This window comes from Camponotus vicinus, unplaced genomic scaffold, assembly GCF_025532165.1.
Source record: "Camponotus vicinus isolate PSW18456_S1 unplaced genomic scaffold, iyCamVici1.0 SCAF_7, whole genome shotgun sequence".
Taxonomy (NCBI): domain Eukaryota; kingdom Metazoa; phylum Arthropoda; class Insecta; order Hymenoptera; family Formicidae; genus Camponotus; species Camponotus vicinus.
Genome location: NW_028141979.1, coordinates 10,398,389 through 10,419,718, shown reverse-complemented (window position 1 = coordinate 10,419,718; position 21,330 = coordinate 10,398,389). Strand labels below are relative to the sequence as shown.

The 21,330-nt window shown below is 25.2% G+C and overlaps 2 protein-coding genes across 2 annotated transcripts; both read left to right on the top strand.

Annotated features, from left to right (window-relative positions):
• Positions 1-777: 777 nt before the first annotated feature.
• LOC145974756 (aminopeptidase N-like) lies at positions 778-10,196 on the top strand. Its single transcript, XM_083104771.1, has 11 exons — positions 778-1,289; positions 1,402-1,881; positions 2,015-2,201; positions 2,552-2,702; positions 4,085-4,166; positions 5,698-6,059; positions 7,563-7,840; positions 9,060-9,256; positions 9,432-9,755; positions 9,850-9,919; positions 10,065-10,196. Exons 1-11 carry the CDS (start codon positions 784-786, stop codon positions 10,194-10,196), a joined length of 2,769 nt encoding a protein of 922 aa, XP_082960897.1. The 5' UTR covers positions 778-783.
• Positions 10,197-12,275: 2,079 nt separating this feature from the next.
• LOC145974492 (aminopeptidase N-like) lies at positions 12,276-21,079 on the top strand. Its single transcript, XM_083104347.1, has 11 exons — positions 12,276-12,787; positions 12,900-13,379; positions 13,513-13,699; positions 14,059-14,209; positions 15,599-15,680; positions 16,274-16,644; positions 18,430-18,707; positions 19,923-20,119; positions 20,302-20,649; positions 20,739-20,808; positions 20,954-21,079. Exons 1-11 carry the CDS (start codon positions 12,282-12,284, stop codon positions 21,077-21,079), a joined length of 2,796 nt encoding a protein of 931 aa, XP_082960473.1. The 5' UTR covers positions 12,276-12,281.
• Positions 21,080-21,330: the final 251 nt, after the last annotated feature.

The following is a 21,330-nucleotide window of genomic DNA, read 5'->3' as shown; positions in this document are numbered from 1 at the left end:
TTATAATGAATATCTAGGGCCAGTAGGATATGTTAATTTGAATGTGTAACAAACGAATAAACAACAAATAATAAAAAACTAACATTTTATTCAAAAAGATGTGTTATAAAAATATTAACATAATTGTTTTTAGAATTTTGTTCGAATGTTTGATACAATCCGCTACGTTATCAAAATTTCAAATATTTGATGATATTTGATTTCCGATCAGTGTTTGTATGTTTTTAATACATTTCTTACTTAAGGAACAGATTGATCTTGAAAATAACATGTTAGTAAACATATAGTCCATATCATGTATAAAATCGCGTTGTTCAGAATATACCTTCATTTCTCATACATTTTAATGCTTATATTATATATATATATATATATATATATATATATATATATATATATATATATATACATTTAAATATGTAATTGTACTCGAACTAATCTTAAAGATAGCTAAATTGAGATAAATAAGAGTTATGTTTATTGTGCTTGTCCTACTGGAATTATCTAAATACATCCTTCATGTCTCCTAATATTCAAATCCGAAAAAAATATTTCATATGTCGTTTTAATAATTTGTATATTTATCTTTTCTAATAATTCCTTATTTATTAAACTGTATTATTTTAATTTCTTTTTAAATTAATCGTATTTTCTTATGAAGTGTTTGGTAAATTCTTTTGAACGTTTTTTCACACAAAAATCGATTTTATTGCATACTCTTTGCAAATACTTTTTTTCTTAATGAAGAAACGTTTTTTTATAGATATCCGAGTGAAATTCAACATGACATTCTTAAAACTATTATTAACTATTAGTATAATATATCTTGCCATGATGGCAGTAGCGAGTCATGTGGATGATGAAGAATCAAAAATCAAAGGAATCGATGAAGAATCGAAAATCGTGCGCAGTGTATTAAACAATAAATCAAGCAATATATCAGATTATATACTTCCGATACATTATAACATAGAGTTAATGTTACACAATAATTATAATTATCTCCTTAGCAAATGCATAATTACTTTAAATATTTCTTATGCAAAACAATACATAAGTTTTTATGCACCGGATTCAGCGAGTATAATAGTATGGACATTAAAGAATAATAATGGTACGGTTTATGAAACAAACTCAACAAATTTTATTAAAAACAATATTGTCATGCTCGATTTCGGTGATGTCTTGTTGCGTGGAATGTACGATCTGTATATAGAGTATGAAATCTCAATTAATATCGTAAGGGAATCTTTCGGAACTCCGTACATAAACAAAGATAAAGAAATAGAGTAAGTTGAAGAATATATGAAATATCAAAAACAATTTGTACATTTGTGCATTCTACGCTTACAATTATCTAAAATTAATAATTACCTAAAATATGTCATTAAAATACGGCAGGTGGTTAATCGCAACAGGTATCCCAGCGAAAAAACAGCAAATATTTCCATATTGGGACAAGCCAGAATTAAAAATTACTTTTATTATTTGCATAATACATCATCCAAAATACAAAGCTTTGTCAAATATGCCGATACGAGATACTGAATTGAAGAACAATAATATGATATGGACATATTTTCATGAGACTCCTTTGATCTCCATAGATAGCGTAGCATTTCTGGTATCCGGTTTTCATCAGATCATCCTCTCGGATAATGAAACAATTCGTTCATCCATATGGTTCAGACCACAATCGGAGTCGCATCTAGAATTTGCGAAAACTGTTATTTCTTCCACTAGTGTATACATTCGTAATTGGAATATTTTTAGGAGAGAACTTGCGCGGACCTCTGTTTCATATGAGAGCAAAGTGGATCATGTCGTAATCCCGGATTTACAAAATGATATAGAACAGAGTTTGGGTTTCATTTTTTATCGGTAATATATATAGTTAAAAATATAGATATATTTTAAGAACTATTTTAATTACATATTATATTGTAATCCATTTACATAAGAAATTATATTAATATCATAAATTTTTCATACATATTAATATAATTATTTTTAGAGAAGCAGATATCACTTATAATGAAGAATTAGATCCTGTCGCATACAAAACGATAATTGCACGCTTAATTGCACGTGGGATGGTACAAAAATATATTAGAAATCTGTTCAGACCAACTTATTTATGGCCTCATACATGTTTAAACGAAGGATTTAATATATTTTGTCAAGCATACATTATCGGCAAGGTTATATTATTACTAATGCTATTTGAATACGCAGTCAAATTATTAATGGCTTAGCAATATAAATAATTGTTAAATATTTGTGCAAATATTCTGTTTTATTTCTTAAATATAAGAAATTATAAGAATCCAAGTCTCTAAAATTTCTAGAAATCCGGTGAAAGAAATTTAATAAGAACTAAATATGTATATGTTTTTGTATGAAAATTATCGCAGAAAAATTTACACACACAAACACACATAAAAACTTTATTCTTAACAATAGCATATAATAAGCTAATTTTGATATGTACGAAAAACTTTTTCTTTTTGATTATTTATGATAAGTTATGATTATATCGAATTGATTTTAGGCTCTGCCAAATTCCCGGATGATGGATTTGTTTGTAGTTCAAGTTCAACATGAATTACTCTATCTAAATACTTATGTTGTTATAAAATCTACTAGAGAATATAATAGCTATCTTGAAAATTATATACAGTCTTCTCTTTTTCATATCAAAGGTATGCGTATAACACTGCATAATTAAACAATTAAATAATTATAAATTTCTGAATGTTAATTTCATAGAAAATGAGAAAAGTCATTTATAAACAAAAGAACCTGTGCAATTCTTATGGAAATTGAATTTTGACGTTTGGTGAAATTTGTAGAAACTCTGGAAATAAATAGTTTGTGGCAAATCAAAAGTCACATTAACCGCGATATCGTTTGATAGAGCCATTTCGTCGCTACAAGCGTTAAATTGTCGAAATAAGGCGTTATTTCATTACTACTGAGGGAAAATAAATAATGTATTATTGAGTAGAATCACACACAGTTGATTACTTTTATTAATACATAGATATTATATTTACGTGGAAAATATGTACATAAATGTATATATAGGGTGTCCATAAATTTCCCATATACTATATTACAGAAACGGTTCAAAAATTACAAAAAATCATGAAACAGGTATTTAATTATTTTGAGAGGTTAGTCTTTTAAAGCAATTAGGAAAGTTGTATCCCTCTTCCATCCGAAGGGGGAGACTTAGGGAAAACTTATATAATAACTATATTTTCAACTAATTATATTTTATCAAATATCAAATAGCATGTTATGGCGACGACAGCGGCGATGCTGCTACACACACATTTTTTCCATGTTAATAAATTAGTAAAATGTATTAATAAAAATGATCAACTGTGTATGACATTCTAATATATTAATTACTTTATTTAATATATTATTTCTACTTTTCCTTAATACTATTGAAATAACGCCTTATTTCGATATTTGAATACTTGTAGTGAAGAAACCACTTCATCAACCTTATCACATTTATTTTGACGTTTTTTAAATTTTTATTGTGTTTTCACGTAAACTATTTATTTCCAAAATTCAGCAAATTCAATCAAAATTCAAATTTCTTCGAAATTCAATTTCCATAGAAAGAACCGTGCAAGGCCTTTCATTTGTAAAATTTAATATATTTTTTCATAATATTTGCAATAACGTAATAATATCTAACTTTAAAATTAAATTTTTATATAATTTTTGAATAATTGTATAATGTGTAATTTTTTTTAAATTATAACTATACATGTTTATCTAAGATTTCAAAAAATCATAATAAAATATAAAGTTAACTGATTCCTTATAATTATCTTTATTATATTTAACAAATTTTTAATCATTCACTATTTATCTATTATTACAAATTTTTTCGTTGAATTGTATTTATCAATCTTTTATAGCTGCTTACTTAGATTTAATTACACAAACTTTGGGTGTATTATATTTAATTTTATTAATTACATATAAATTCACAAACCTTTATTGCACATTGCAGTAAAGACATTTTAAATATACTAAATTCTTTTTCTTTCAAACATTATAGGATCCATTATATGGCGCATGTTAATACGAACATTACCACTTCATACATTTTCAAAGGGATTCATGAAATATTTGGATAATCAGTAAGTATAATGTATTGTAATGTAATAATGTATTGTAATGTAATATATACATCATAGAGGAAAAGGAAAAAAAATCAAAATAAAAAATAAATTTAATAATATATTTCCAGTTTTTTAATGTTTAAATGACATAGATATTTAAAAGCTTAAATTTATACTGCTATTTTATATTTATGAATTTTTGTTAAGATTGAATTTCAACTTTTTAATTAATAAATATATAATAGATATTTATATTTTCTAAATAACAAACATTTTAAATTGAATGATTTAGAGAATGTAGTTGTACAAACATAGAATATAAACACTCTAAAATTTTGTAATACAGAAATTAAAATTATTATTTATTCAGTCACGACAAATTCTGACATAATTACTAATAAATATGTATTAATATATATTAATAAGAAAATATATATATACGTATGTACATATATATATATATATATATATATATATATATATATATACAGGGTGACCCATTTTAACTTAGGCAGCCAAATAACTCGAAAAATAAGCAAGATAGAGAAAAATGTTTTAGACAAAAGTTGTATGGTTTCGAGGGGGCCATAAGATGGTATCATTGGTTTGACCTTGAAGAGTCATTTGAAGGTCACGTGAAGGTCACTTCAATTTTTTTAAATGGAATACCCTATATATTTTTATACATTCTTGTAGCTTATTTCGAGAGCTTTCCAAAACACTATAATTAAGTACCTTTCCGTTAAGTACTTTTTGAGTTATGATGCTTGAAATAATTTCTTAATTTTACATAAACCGTAAAATATCTTGTAAAATATTCATTTTTCGATTATCTTACCTTAATACTTTTATGTACAAAATAATGAGAGGAATCAATTGGTGTAAAGAAAACACATAGTTGTTTTTAAGAAAAAATATGGAATTGTTAATTGCAAATTACATATTTTTTCTTCGAAACAACTATGTGTTTTCTTTACACCAATTGATTCCTCTCATTATTTTGTACATAAAACTATTAAGGTAAGGTAATCGAAAAATGAATATTTTACAAGATATTTTACGGTTTATGTAAAATTAAGAAATTATTTCAAGCCTCATAACTCAAAAAGTACTTAACGAAAATGTACTTAATTATAGTGTTTTGGAAAGATCTCGAGATGAGCTACAAGAATGTACAAAAATATATAGGATGTTCCATTTAAAAAAATTGAAGTGACCTTCACGTGACCTTCAAATGACTCTTCAAGGTCAAACCAATGACACCATCTTATGGCCCCCTCGAAACCATACAACTTTTGTCTAAAACATTTTTCTCTATCTTGCTTATTTTTCGAGTTATTTGGCTGCCTAAGTTAAAATGGGTCACCCTGTATATACATATATATATGTATACAATTATAGTAAAGTTCATAAATTTCTATCTCTGTAGAAGTTACATTATAGATTAAAATAAGAAAATAAATTCTGTGTAAATTATGATCTCTTTCCTTATTATTTATTTATCATTTTTAGTATAGTGTTAAAATTATTATGATGTTAAATCTTACAGAGTTCGTAAGCCTAAAGCAACAACTGCCGATCATTTATGGGACGCTATGAGATCTAAGATGATTGAATTGAATTTTAAGTATGATTTTAATATAAAAGATACGATAAATTCGTGGATTATGCAGAGGTATCCTTCCGTATTGAAGGTGACGCGAAATTATTCTACTGATGCTGTAAGCGTATCGGTACAATTTCGCAACAAATTAGATGAGGAACAATATTATATTCCTGTTAGTTATACTACGGAGTCGAATCCCAATTTCACCATAACTTGGACGAATATTTTGTTAACATCATGGCATTCAAAAACTGAACTCTTTCTTGAAAAAAATCAATGGATTATTTTCAATTTACAACAAGCTGGTAAATATTGAATAATAAATTTACATCTATATTAACTATATTATCTATTATATAATAATAAATTTACAATTATATTGTACAGGGTGTCCTAGACCACCCGTACACCCCTTTTCTTTCAAAAACTAAGCATTTTAGGGAAAAATGTTTCAGACAAAAGTTGTTTGGTTTCGAGGGGGCCATAAGATGGTACCATTGGTTTGACCTTAAAGAGTCATTTGAAGGTAACGTGAAGGTCACTTCAATTTTTTTAAGTGGAATACCCTATATATTTTTGCACATTCTTGTAGCTCATCTCGAGAGCTTTCCAAAACACTATAATTAAGTTAGTTTTCATTAAGTACTTTCCGAGTTATGAGACTTGAAATAATTTCTTAATTTTACGTAAATCATAAAATATCTTGTAAAATATTCATTTTTCGATTATCTTACCTTAATATTTTTATGTACAAAAAAGAGGAATCAATTGATGTAAAAGAAACTTTTAAGAAAAAATATGTAATTGTTAATTACAAATTACATATTTTTTCTTAAAAATAACTGTGTTTCTTTTACACCAATTGATTCCTCTTATTATTTTGTACATAAAAATATTAAGGTAAGATAATCGAAAAATGAATATTTTACAAGATATTTTATGATTTACGTAAAATTAAGAAATTATTTCAAGCCTCATAACACGGAAAGTACTTAACGAAAACTAACTTAATTATAGTGTTTTGGAAAGCTCTCGAGATGGGCTATAAGAGTGTGCAAAAATATATAGGGTATTTTATTTAAAAAAATTGAAGTGTCCTTCACGTGACCTTCAAATGACTCTTTAAGGTCAAACCAATGATACCATCTTATGGCCCCCTCGAAACCAAACAACTTTTGTCTGAAACATTTTTCTCTAAAATGCTTAGTTTTTGAAAGAAAAGGGGTGTACGGGTGGTCTAGGACACCCTGTATATAATTTAAAGTATATATATTTCTATATATAAATACATATATTTGTATAATTATTATATATATATATATATATATATATATATATATATATATACATATATAATGTTTGTAGTCGAAGCCATTTTATGTTTGCACTAAATTGCATATCCAAATCGTCAGAATTGTTCAATTATTATACATACAGACATACATACATACATATATATATATATTTAATATATATCATATATGATATCAATTTTAATTAAAAATAATCATAAGATGTATTAAAACTCATATATATAATATATAATATATAATATAAGATATAACAAAAGATATTGCAAGAATATTGAAATTTTAACAATATATTTGAAATTTTCATTTCTTACTGTAATATGTAGAATTGCTGATACAACCTTCATGTTAAATAATAAAAAACGGAAGATGCAAACTTCTCTAATAATAATAATATGTTTAATACTGAAATATCTTTAACATATCGAAATATGTTTAATCAATATATATCATTTCAAAGTATTTAATAATCGACAAAAGTAATTTATTTTATAACAGGATACTATCGCGTCAATTATGATATTGCGAACTGGCGAAAAATTGCACAATACTTAAATTCTGAAAAATATAGTAATATACATGTTCTCAATCGAGCGCAAATCATCAATGATGCGTTTCATTTTGCGATAGAGAAGAAACTTGAATTCTCCGTATTTTGGGAACTCGCTTCTTATTTGGCACAGGAAAGAGATTATATAGCATGGTATCCTATGCTCAAAGCATTTGAATTTTTGTCGACCATCTTTCCATTCTTAAATTTTTATCCTGAATTTAAGGTATATATATAGATATAATAACATTTTTTTATAAAAAAATTATCCATTACATCAATTATCTATTTTATAATACAACGATTTCATATCATAATAATGAATTCTTTTAAAAATAGATATATGTAGTGAGTTGAACAAAAAAATTAATTATACATTATTATTTAACTTCTTTTGTACCAAAATTCAGAAATTTAAATTCAAAAGGCGCTTATGTTACATATTTGTTATATATCTTTTCTTTTCATTTAATACAATCACATAAATTTTGAATATTTCATCAAGTTATTTTTCTATAATAATAATACGTTAGTATTTATGTGATAATTGTTGATCAATTGTGTAATTAATATTTAATTAGTTTTAGGAAATTATAGAACATAGTATGTAACACAATTATCTTTCTTATATTAATTTTCTTTCGTAGTATTCGAATGTTTACGATGTTAAAAATATACAAACATTTTGCAGAGAAACTGATTTATATAATATTAAGATAATCTCTTTACATTATACAACACATAATAATTTAATATATAATAATCCACTTGTAAATGCTTGTTTTATAAAGGAAATTGATATTTAAAGTTAAAAATACTTAAAATCTATATTTGATACGCCACAGATTTAAATTAAGAAAATAATAATAAAAATCATATATCAAAATCGATACATCAATCGATACATCAATATGCACAGACTAAAATATATGTACAAAGTGTCTCCTAAAGCTTGATCGCGCGTGCCTCGACTCTTGTTTTTTCATTGCTATGCGACATTCGCCGCTGGCACACTTATCGCGCATATCCTACGATATAGTCCCGCGAAACGAGCGCTTATTCACATTTTTAATTAATATTTCAATAATTATTACGAAAATTGTAGAATGGTAAAGAATCATTCTGTTCAGTTTATTGCGTTCTACCCACTCACGAACGTTAGCACAATTTTATGAAACATTTTATATATCGATATGTGTGTTAAAAATTCATTAAATGATATAAAATCCATACCTATTTAGATGGTAAAATATATACACAACTATTCACACCCAAATAAAAAATTGGTAAATCTACTTATTATGATATTGATGCTACGAAGTCACATAAATATTAAAGAAATATGAAAGAAAATTATTTAGGAAAAACGCTTATTTGCGCGTACATTATATCTGTTCTTGTAAATAATGAATAAACTAAATATAATGATAGTTATTAAATTTTAGGGAGTGCTAAGGTTTGATTTTATGCAGAATTTTAGATCTAATTATTGGAATCTGTATTACGAAAGTTACATCAGCGATCATGCTAAATGCTTAAAACAAGAACTCGCAAAGTGGGATTGTATTATAAATGAAAATCCTTGCGAAGAAAAGTCTAAGCGTCATTTAAAATGGCATCTAGCAAATCCTAAAGAAAACAAGTACTTCTTTTCATAATATTTTATTCTTTTTCTAGGATTATTTTTTTATATTCTGCATATGTTTGAGAAATTAGTTATCACTTATATCAAAAAATTATTTATAAAATACTAAAGAAACTATTAACACAATTTCGATTAGATTATTTTTATTTTTTTTCTGGCCTGTCTTCTGTAGACTTTTGCCTGGATGGAAGAGGTGGACATATTGCAATGGTTTGAAAACGGCAGATCGTGATACATGGAATAAAGTTTTTAATAATTACATGAAAGGAAATGATAAAATATTAGAATGTTTGGCTTATAGTAAAAATTCTGAAATTATAATCCATTATTTAGAAATAAAATTATCGCAAATTTTATTCGAACTATCTGTTCATCAGCTTGGACTGACGAAGCGAGCTTATACCTTAAATGCTAATATTTTTCTTTCTGTCATTGAGAGGCATACTAAATATATGCTTACAAGTTTATTAAATAATTACAAATCAATAAGACACGGGTAACAATATTATTTAATAAAGATATACCACACATATAGATGTGAAGATTAATTGTACGAATTAATTATAAACGTATTGTTTTATTTTTTATAGAAAAGTCAATGAGATTGTAACATTAATTGTTATAATTAACAATGCGTATTCTAAGGGACAGTTGGTCGAGGTAAATTTTAAATAAATCAAATTTCTATATTTTATATAATATTTTTCTATAATTCTGTTCATAATGATACTCTGTATGTGTGACAGTACAATTATTAAATACGAAATCATTTATTGATAATAATTATTAATATAATCCATTTTAGATAAAGGAATTTGTAAAAAAAGAGCTCAAAAGTTCAATCATTTCAATTACCGATGTTGAACAGAAGATGGAAACACGCTGGTCGGAGATCGAAAAACAGACAAAATATTTTCGATCTTTATTCAATAATTGAATAACTAGATTTCTAAGACATTAACTATTTAGAAATTAAAAATACAGCATAAATGATTGTAATAATATTTATAAATGTATATACTTAATTATTCACTAATGTCATATAAAGATTAATAATTGTTTAATTGTATTTTTTCAATATAATATTAATTGTACAATATAATATTAAAAATGTTGTATTGCATAATATTGTATAAAAATATTATATTGTATAATATTGTATACAATTATTATATTACATTACAATATAATTCATATTATGAATATTATGTATATTTCTAATATTATATTGTATTAAATATTATATTGTGTTATTTTTCTGTATTATTCTGTAAATTTAATACATAGATGTTGATTATATATTTACATGTGTTTATTTTACACAGATACATACCTATACAGGGTGTTTCCAGTATCTCGCAACAAAGTAAAACCATAAGTAAATATCGCTAAACTGAACTAAAAAATCTCATATCATTTTGAAAACCACCACGTAATATTTCGAGACATTAATTAAAAAAGATCGGCCAATACATGCAAGTATAAGGGCGATTATAATTCTTCAATTAATTTTCTCTCGCGAATAGTTTCTTAGAAAAATTGTCTTTATAAATAAAAGCTTCATATACGAAAATGGAATAAAAATCATAAACAAGTTTATACTTATTGACTTCTGTCGATATGTAAGATATCCTGTGCTACGTATAATGAAGACGTTATTTATATAACACTACGTACCTTCTATATACTGTCAGGAATGCCAACAGAGCCATCAGTTCATGATAGTCTCTTGAAGCGATAAGTTCGCGATTGAATGCTTTTGTTGTTAAATCTGATATTAAACCTGGCTAATTCAACTAGTAGGATAAGGCATTAAATATATAATAAAATATTTATCTTTTTTTCTTTAAATGTGCATACAAAATTGTGTGGAGTAACAGGTAACGCTTTTATTTTATAAAAGACTTTCTATTTTATAAAAGATTTTCTTTAATTTTCAAATCGACTAACATTTTATTGTAAATATTATTTTTATCTTTTGCATACATTACAGTGTTAATAGAAATGAAGACATTTACGTTTGTACTGTAATAGCATGTTTCGACCATTTTGACATATAGAAAGTGTAAAATTTATAAGCTAAATTTCTTTTTGACATTATAAAATTATTGTGTAATTAATTTTACATTATTGCTAGAAAATTATCTAAGCTATATAAAATAATATCTCATTATCTAAGCAATAAAATTATCTATCTTGAAAACGTATAATATTACCTGTGTTTTGTTTTTAAAATATTTTTTATAATGAATATCTAGGGCCAGTAGGATATGTTAATTTGAATGTGTAACAAACGAATAAACAACAAATAATAAAAAACTAACATTTTATTCAAAAAGATGTGTTATAAAAATATTAACATAATTGTTTTTAGAATTTTGTTCGAATGTTTGATACAATCCGCTACGTTATCAAAATTTCAAATATTTGATGATATTTGATTTCCGATCAGTGTTTGTATGTTTTTAATACATTTCTTACTTAAGGAACAGATTGATCTTGAAAATAACATGTTAGTAAACATATAGTCCATATCATGTATAAAATCGCGTTGTTCAGAATATACCTTCATTTCTCATACATTTTAATGCTTATATTATATATATATATATATATATATATATATATATATATATATATATATATACATTTAAATATGTAATTGTACTCGAACTAATCTTAAAGATAGCTAAATTGAGATAAATAAGAGTTATGTTTATTGTGCTTGTCCTACTGGAATTATCTAAATACATCCTTCATGTCTCCTAATATTCAAATCCGAAAAAAATATTTCATATGTCGTTTTAATAATTTGTATATTTATCTTTTCTAATAATTCCTTATTTATTAAACTGTATTATTTTAATTTCTTTTTAAATTAATCGTATTTTCTTATGAAGTGTTTGGTAAATTCTTTTGAACGTTTTTTCACACAAAAATCGATTTTATTGCATACTCTTTGCAAATACTTTTTTTCTTAATGAAGAAACGTTTTTTTATAGATATCCGAGTGAAATTCAACATGACATTCTTAAAACTATTATTAACTATTAGTATAATATATCTTGCCATGATGGCAGTAGCGAGTCATGTGGATGATGAAGAATCAAAAATCAAAGGAATCGATGAAGAATCGAAAATCGTGCGCAGTGTATTAAACAATAAATCAAGCAATATATCAGATTATATACTTCCGATACATTATAACATAGAGTTAATGTTACACAATAATTATAATTATCTCCTTAGCAAATGCATAATTACTTTAAATATTTCTTATGCAAAACAATACATAAGTTTTTATGCACCGGATTCAGCGAGTATAATAGTATGGACATTAAAGAATAATAATGGTACGGTTTATGAAACAAACTCAACAAATTTTATTAAAAACAATATTGTCATGCTCGATTTCGGTGATGTCTTGTTGCGTGGAATGTACGATCTGTATATAGAGTATGAAATCTCAATTAATATCGTAAGGGAATCTTTCGGAACTCCGTACATAAACAAAGATAAAGAAATAGAGTAAGTTGAAGAATATATGAAATATCAAAAACAATTTGTACATTTGTGCATTCTACGCTTACAATTATCTAAAATTAATAATTACCTAAAATATGTCATTAAAATACGGCAGGTGGTTAATCGCAACAGGTATCCCAGCGAAAAAACAGCAAATATTTCCATATTGGGACAAGCCAGAATTAAAAATTACTTTTATTATTTGCATAATACATCATCCAAAATACAAAGCTTTGTCAAATATGCCGATACGAGATACTGAATTGAAGAACAATAATATGATATGGACATATTTTCATGAGACTCCTTTGATCTCCATAGATAGCGTAGCATTTCTGGTATCCGGTTTTCATCAGATCATCCTCTCGGATAATGAAACAATTCGTTCATCCATATGGTTCAGACCACAATCGGAGTCGCATCTAGAATTTGCGAAAACTGTTATTTCTTCCACTAGTGTATACATTCGTAATTGGAATATTTTTAGGAGAGAACTTGCGCGGACCTCTGTTTCATATGAGAGCAAAGTGGATCATGTCGTAATCCCGGATTTACAAAATGATATAGAACAGAGTTTGGGTTTCATTTTTTATCGGTAATATATATAGTTAAAAATATAGATATATTTTAAGAACTATTTTAATTACATATTATATTGTAATCCATTTACATAAGAAATTATATTAATATCATAAATTTTTCATACATATTAATATAATTATTTTTAGAGAAGCAGATATCACTTATAATGAAGAATTAGATCCTGTCGCATACAAAACGATAATTGCACGCTTAATTGCACGTGGGATGGTACAAAAATATATTAGAAATCTGTTCAGACCAACTTATTTATGGCCTCATACATGTTTAAACGAAGGATTTAATATATTTTGTCAAGCATACATTATCGGCAAGGTTATATTATTACTAATGCTATTTGAATACGCAGTCAAATGATTAATAATATAGCAATATAAATAATTGTTAAATATTTGTGCAAATATTCTGTTTTATTTCTTAAATATAAGAAATTATAAGAATCCAAGTCTCTAAAATTTCTAGAAATCCGGTGAAAGAAATTTAATAAGAACTAAATATGTATATGTTTTTGTATGAAAATTATCGCAGAAAAATTTACACACAAAAACACACATACAAACTTTATTCTTAACAATAGCATATAATAAGCTAATTTTGATATGTACCAAAAACTTTTTCTTTTTGATTATTTATGATTATTATGATAAGTTATGATTATATCGAATTGATTTTAGGCTCTGCCAAATTCCCGGATGATGGATTTGTTTGTAGTTCAAGTTCAACATGAATTACTCTATCTAAATACTTATGTTGTTATAAAATCTACTAGAGAATATAATAGCTATCTTGAAAATTATATACAGTCTTCTCTTTTTCATATCAAAGGTATGCGTATAACACTGCATAATTAAACAATTAAATAATTATAAATTTCTGAATGTTAATTTCATAGAAAATGAGAAAAGTCATTTATAAACAAAAGAACCTGTGCAATTCTTATGGAAATTGAATTTTGACGTTTGGTGAAATTTGTAGAAACTCTGGAAATAAATAGTTTGTGGCAAATCAAAAGTCACATTAACCGCGATATCGTTTGATAGAGCCATTTCGTCGCTACAAGCGTTAAATTGTCGAAATAAGGCGTTATTTCATTACTACTGAGGGAAAATAAATAATGTATTATTGAGTAGAATCACACACAGTTGATTACTTTTATTAATACATAGATATTATATTTACGTGGAAAATATGTACATAAATGTATATATAGGGTGTCTATAAATTTCCCATATCCTATATTTCAGAAACGGTTCAAAAATTACGAAAAATCATGAAACACGTGTTTAATTATTTTGAGAGGCTTGTCTTTTAAAGCAATTAGGGAAGTTGTATCCCTCTTCCATTCGAAGGGGGAGACTTAAGGAAAACCTATATAATAACTATACTTTTAACTAATTATATTTTATCATATATCAAATAGCATGTTATGGCGATGACAGCGGCGACGCTGCTACACACACATTTTTTCCATGTAAATATATTAGTAAAATGTATTAATAAAAATGATCAACTGTGTGTCACATTCTAATATATTATTTACTTTATTTAATATATTATTTACTGTTCCTTAATAATATTGAAATAACGCCTTATTTCGATATTTGAATAAATTGACTTGTAGCGACGAAATCACTTCATCAACCTTATCACATTTATTTTGACATTTTTTAAATTTTTATTGTGATTTCACGTAAACTACTTATTTCCAAAATTCAGCAAATTCAATCAAAATTCAAATTTCTTCGAAATTCAATTTCCATAGAAAGAACCGTGCAAGGCCCTTCATTTGTAAAATTTAATATATTTTTTCATAATATTTGCAATAACGTAGTAATATCTAACTTTAAAATTAAATTTTTATATAATTTTTGGATAATTCTATAATGTGTAATTTTTTTTAAATTATAACTATACATGTTTATCTAAGATTTCAAAAAATCGTAATAAAATATAAAATTAACTGATTTCTTATAATAGTCTAATTTCTTATTTTTAAAACATTTTTAATCATTTACTATTTACCTATTATTACAAATTTTTTCGTTGAACTGTATTTATCAATCTTTTATAGCTGCTTACTTAGATTTAATTACACAAACTTTGGGTGTAATATATTTAATTTTATTAATTACATATATATTCACAAACCTTTATTGCGCATTGCAGTAAAGACATTTTAAATATACTAAATTCTTTTTCTTTCAAACATTATAGGATCCATTATATGGCGCATGTTAGAACGAACATTACCACTTCATATATTTTCAAAGGGATTCATCAAATATTTGGATAATCAGTAAGTATAATGTATTGTAATGTAATAATATACATCATAGAGGAAAAGGAAGAAAAATCAAAGTATAAAATAGATTTAATAATAAATTTCCAGTTTTTTAATGTTTAAAAGACATAGATATTTAAAAGCTTAAATTTATACTGCTATTTCATGTTTATGAATTTTTGTTAGGATTGAATTTCAACTTTTTTCTTAATAAATATATAATAGATATTCATATTTTCTAAATAACAAACATTTTAAATTGAATGATTTAGAGAATGTAGTTGTACAAACATAGAATATAAACACTCTAAAATCTTTGTAATATAAAAATTAAAATTATTATTTGTTCAGTCACGACAAATTCTGACATAATTACTAATAAATATATATTAATATATATTAATAAGAATATATATATATATATATATATATATATATATATATATATATACAATTATATTAAAGTTCATAAATTTCTATTTCTGTAGAAGTTACATTATAGATTAAAATACGAAAATAAATTATGTGTAAATTATGATCTTTTTTCTTATTATTTATTTATCATTTTTAGTATTGTGTTAAAATTATTATGATGTTAAATCTTATAGACTTAGTATGCCTGAAGCAACAACTGCCGATCATTTATGGAACGCTATGAGATCTAATTGTAAGATGATGGAATTGAATTTTATGTGTGATTTTAATATAAAAGATATGATAAATTCGTGGATTATGCAGAGGTATCCTTCCGTGTTGGAGGTGAAGCGAAATTACTCTACTTATCATGTAACTGTATCGGTACAATTTTACGACAAATTAGATGAAAAACAATATTATATACCTCTTACTTATGCTACGGAGTCGAATCCCAATTTTACCATAACTTGGACAAATAGTTTGTTAACACCATGGCATTCAAAAATTGAATTTTTCTTTTCTGAGAATAATCAATGGATTATTTTCAATTTACAACAAGCTGGTAAATATTGAATAATAAATTTCCATCTATATTGCCTATTATAAAACAATATAAATTTACAATTATATTGTATATAATTTCAAGTATATATATTTCAACATGTAAATACATATATTTGCATAATTATATGTATATATATATATATGTATATATATATATATATATATATATATATACATATATACACATATATTGTTTGTAGTCGAAGCTATTTTATTTTTGCACTAAATTGCATAATCCAAATTGTCAGAATTGTTCAATTATTATATTATTATGTATGTATGTATGTATATATATTGTATATATATATATATATATATATATATATATATATATACACACAGGGTGTAACTGAAAAAGCGCCCACGGAGCAAATAGCGTTATTCCTGATTAAAAATCGAGTCGAAAAGTCCCAAACCATTTTTTTCTATAATACTTAATAAAGCGGTAATTATTGAGTAAATAAGCACCGACCTTTAGACGGGCGCACGTCAGTGAACCGCGCGCCTAGTAGTGTGCGTGAGTGCTCCGCCGTTTCGGCGCTATGTTATGCCGCTATCGTGCAATATTCTCATGCGTCGTAATAATGTGAAAAACTTTAATTTGCATTAAAAATCATATTTCTTCCGTCAAAAGCGTTTCCTTAAAGAAAATTTGGACAAGGAGGCTAAAGGTCGGTGCTTATTGGCGTAACTTTACTCAATTATTACCGCTTTATTGAGCATTATAGAAAAAAATGATTCAGGACTTTTCGACACGATTTTTAATCAGGAATAACGCTATTTGCTCCCTGAGCGCTTTTTCAGTTACACCCTGTTTATATATAAACATAGGGTGTTAATGAATATCTGTAACAATCTTGTAGGGTATGCAGAGGGTTTAAAGTAAATGAACTTTTAATAAGGAACACATTTCCAAAAACACGCCGTTTGCGACCTGTAGACTGGAACTGTTGATATGTTCAGTATTAAGAATAATTCACATAATAACTTTATTTGGTTACATTACACTACAAAAATGTTTAGCAATGTCAAAACAGATGACTACAATAATTGCTCATAATGACGACCACCAACTTCGATGCAAGCATTGCACCTGCGAAGCATGGTACACTCTTTCCAAAATGTTGGACGTCATTTGGATTTCTCGTTGTCATTATGAGCAATTATTGTAGCCATTTGTTTTGACATTGCTAAACATTTTTTTCGTGTAATGTAAATAAATAAAGATATTATGAGAATTATTCCTAATACTAATCTTCTTAATACCAACAGTTCGTCTGTATTTCGCAAACGGTGCGTTTCCGGACATAAGTTCCTTATTAAAAGTTAGTCTACTTTGAACCCTCTACATACCCTAGAAGTTTGTAACAGGTATTCGTATACTTATATTTACATATATATATACACATATATATATATATATATATATATATATATATATATATAATATATCATATATATATCATATATGATATCAATTTTAATTAAAAATAATCATGAGATGTATTAAATTACATATATATAATATAAGAAATAACAAAAGATATTGCAAGAATATTTGAAATTTTAATAATATATTTGAAATTTTTATTTCTTGCTGTAATATGTAGAATTGCTGATACAGCCTTCATGTTACATAATAAAAACGGAAGATGCAAACATCTCTAATTATAATAATATATTTAATTTCGTAATATTTTCAACATCACGAAATATGTTTATAATTAATATATATCATTTTAAAGTATTTAATAATCAACAAAAGTAATTTATTTTATAACAGGATACTATCGCGTCAATTATGATATTGCGAATTGGCGAAAAATTGCACAATACTTAAATTCTCAAAAATATAGTAACATACATGTTCTCAATCGAGCGCAAATCATCAATGATGCGTTTCATTTTGCGATAGAGAAGAAACTTGAATTCTCCGTATTTTGGGAACTCGCTTCTTATTTGGCACAGGAAAGAGATTATGTAGCATGGTATCCTATGCTCAAAGCATTTGAATTTTTGTCGAACATCTTTCCATTCTTAAATTTTTATCCTGAATTTAAGGTATATATATAGATATAATTACATTTCTTTATAAAATAATTATCAATTACATCAATTATCTATTTTATAATACAACGATTTCATATCATAATAATGAATTCTTTTAAAAATAGATATATGTAGTGAGTTAAACAAAAAAAATTAATTATACATTTTTATTTAAATTTTTTTGTACCAAAATTCAGAAATTTAAATTCAAAAGGCGCTTATGTTACATATTTATTATATATTTTTTATATTTAATACAATCACATAAATTTTGAATATTTCATCAAGTTATTTTTCTATAATAATAATACGTTAGTATTTACATGATAATTGTTGATCAATTGTGTAATAAATATTTAATTAGTTTTAGGAAATTATAGAACACAGTATATAACACAATTATCTTTCTTATATTAATTTTCTTTCGTAGTATTCGAATGTTTACGATGTTAAAAATATAGAAACATTTTGCAGAGAAACTGATTTATATAATATTAAGATAATCTTTTTACATTATACAACACATAATAATTTAATATATAATAATCCATTTGTAAATGCTTGTTTTATAAAGAAAATTGATATTTAAAGTTTAAAATACTTAAAATCTATATTTGATACGCCACAGATTTAAATTAAGAAAATAATAATTATGAAAATAAAAATCATATATCAAAATCGATACATCAATCGATACATCAATATGAACAGATTAAAATATATGTACAAAGTGTCTCGTAAAGCTTGCCTCGACTCTTGTTTTTTCATTGCTATGCGACATTCGCCGCTGGCACACTTATCGCGCATATCCTACGATATAGTCTCGCGAAACGCATGCTTATTCACATTTTTAATTAATATTTCAATAATTATTATGAAAATTGTAGAATGGTAAAGAATCTTTCTGTTCAGTTTATTGCGTTCTACCCACTCACGAACGTTAGCACAATTTTATGAAACAATTTATATATCGATATATGTGTTAAAAATTCATTAAATGATATAAAATCCATACCTATTTACATGATAAAATATATACACAATTATGCACACACAAATAAGAAATTGGTAAATCTTCTTATTATGATATTGATGCTACGAAGTCACATAAATATTAAAGAAATATGAAAGAAAATTATTTAGTAAAAACGTTTATTTGCGCGTACATTATATCTGTCCTTGTAAATAATGAATAAACTAAATATAATGATAGTTATTAAATTTTAGGGAGTGCTAAGGTTTGATTTTATGCAGAAACTTAGAATTAGTAACTGGAATCTGTTTAACGAAAGTCACATCAATGATCATACTAAATGTTTAAAACAAGAACTCGCAAAGTTGGAATGTATTATAAATGAAAATCCTTGCGAAGTAAAATCTAGGATTCATTTGAAATGGCATCTAGCAAATCCTGAAAAAAACAAGTAATTCTTTTCATAATATTCAAAATATTCGATTCTTTTTATAAGGATATTTTTTATATTCTACATATGTTTGAGAAATTAGTTATCACTTATATCAAAAAATTATTTATATAACACTAAAGATACTATGAACACAATTTCGTTAGAAGAATTTTATATCTTTTTTGGATTATCTTTTGTAGACTTTTGCCTGGATGGAAGAGGTGGACATATTGTAATGGGTTGAAAACGGCAGATCGTGATACATGGAATAAAGTTTTTAATGATTACATGAAAGGAAATGATAAAATATTAGAATGTTTGGCTTACAGTAAAAATTCTGAAATTATAATCAATTATTTAGAAATTATCACAAATAATGTAATAATTCCAGAAATTTCAAAACCTTTGTATAATCAATCTCATTTTCAACTTGAACCAACAGAGCGAGCTTATGCCTTAAATGCTAATATTTTCCTTTCTATTCTTGAGAGGAATACTAAGTACATGCTTACAAGTTTATTAAGTAATTACGAAACAATAAGACACAGGTGACGATATTATTTAATAAAGATATACTACACATAGATGTGAAGATTTATTGTACGAATTAGTTATAATATTGTTTTATTCTTGATAGGAGAGTCAATGAGATTGTAACATTAATTGTTATAATTAACAATGCGTATTCTAAGGGACAGTTGGGCGAGGTAAGTTTTAAATAAATCAAATTTCTATATTTTATATAATATTTTTCTATAATTCTGTTCATAATGATACTCTGTATTTGTGACAGTGCAATTATTAAATACGAAATCATTTATTGATAATAATTATTAAAATAATCCATTTTAGATAATGAAATTTGTAAAAAGGAATTTAAAAAATTCAGTTATTCCCAATATTGAATACAAGATAGAAACACGCTGGTCGGAGATTGAAAAACAGATAAATTATTTTCGATCTTTATTTGACAATTGAATAACGAAATCTTTAAGATATTAACTGTTTAGAAATTAAAAATACAGCATAAATGATTGTAATAATATTTATAAATATATATACTTAATTATACACTAATGTCATATAGGAATTAATAATTGTTTAATTGTATTTAATCAATATAATATTATAATTGCACAATATAATATTAAAAATATTATACTGCATAATATTGTATAAAAATATTATATTGTATAATATTGTATAAAATTATTATATTACATTACAAT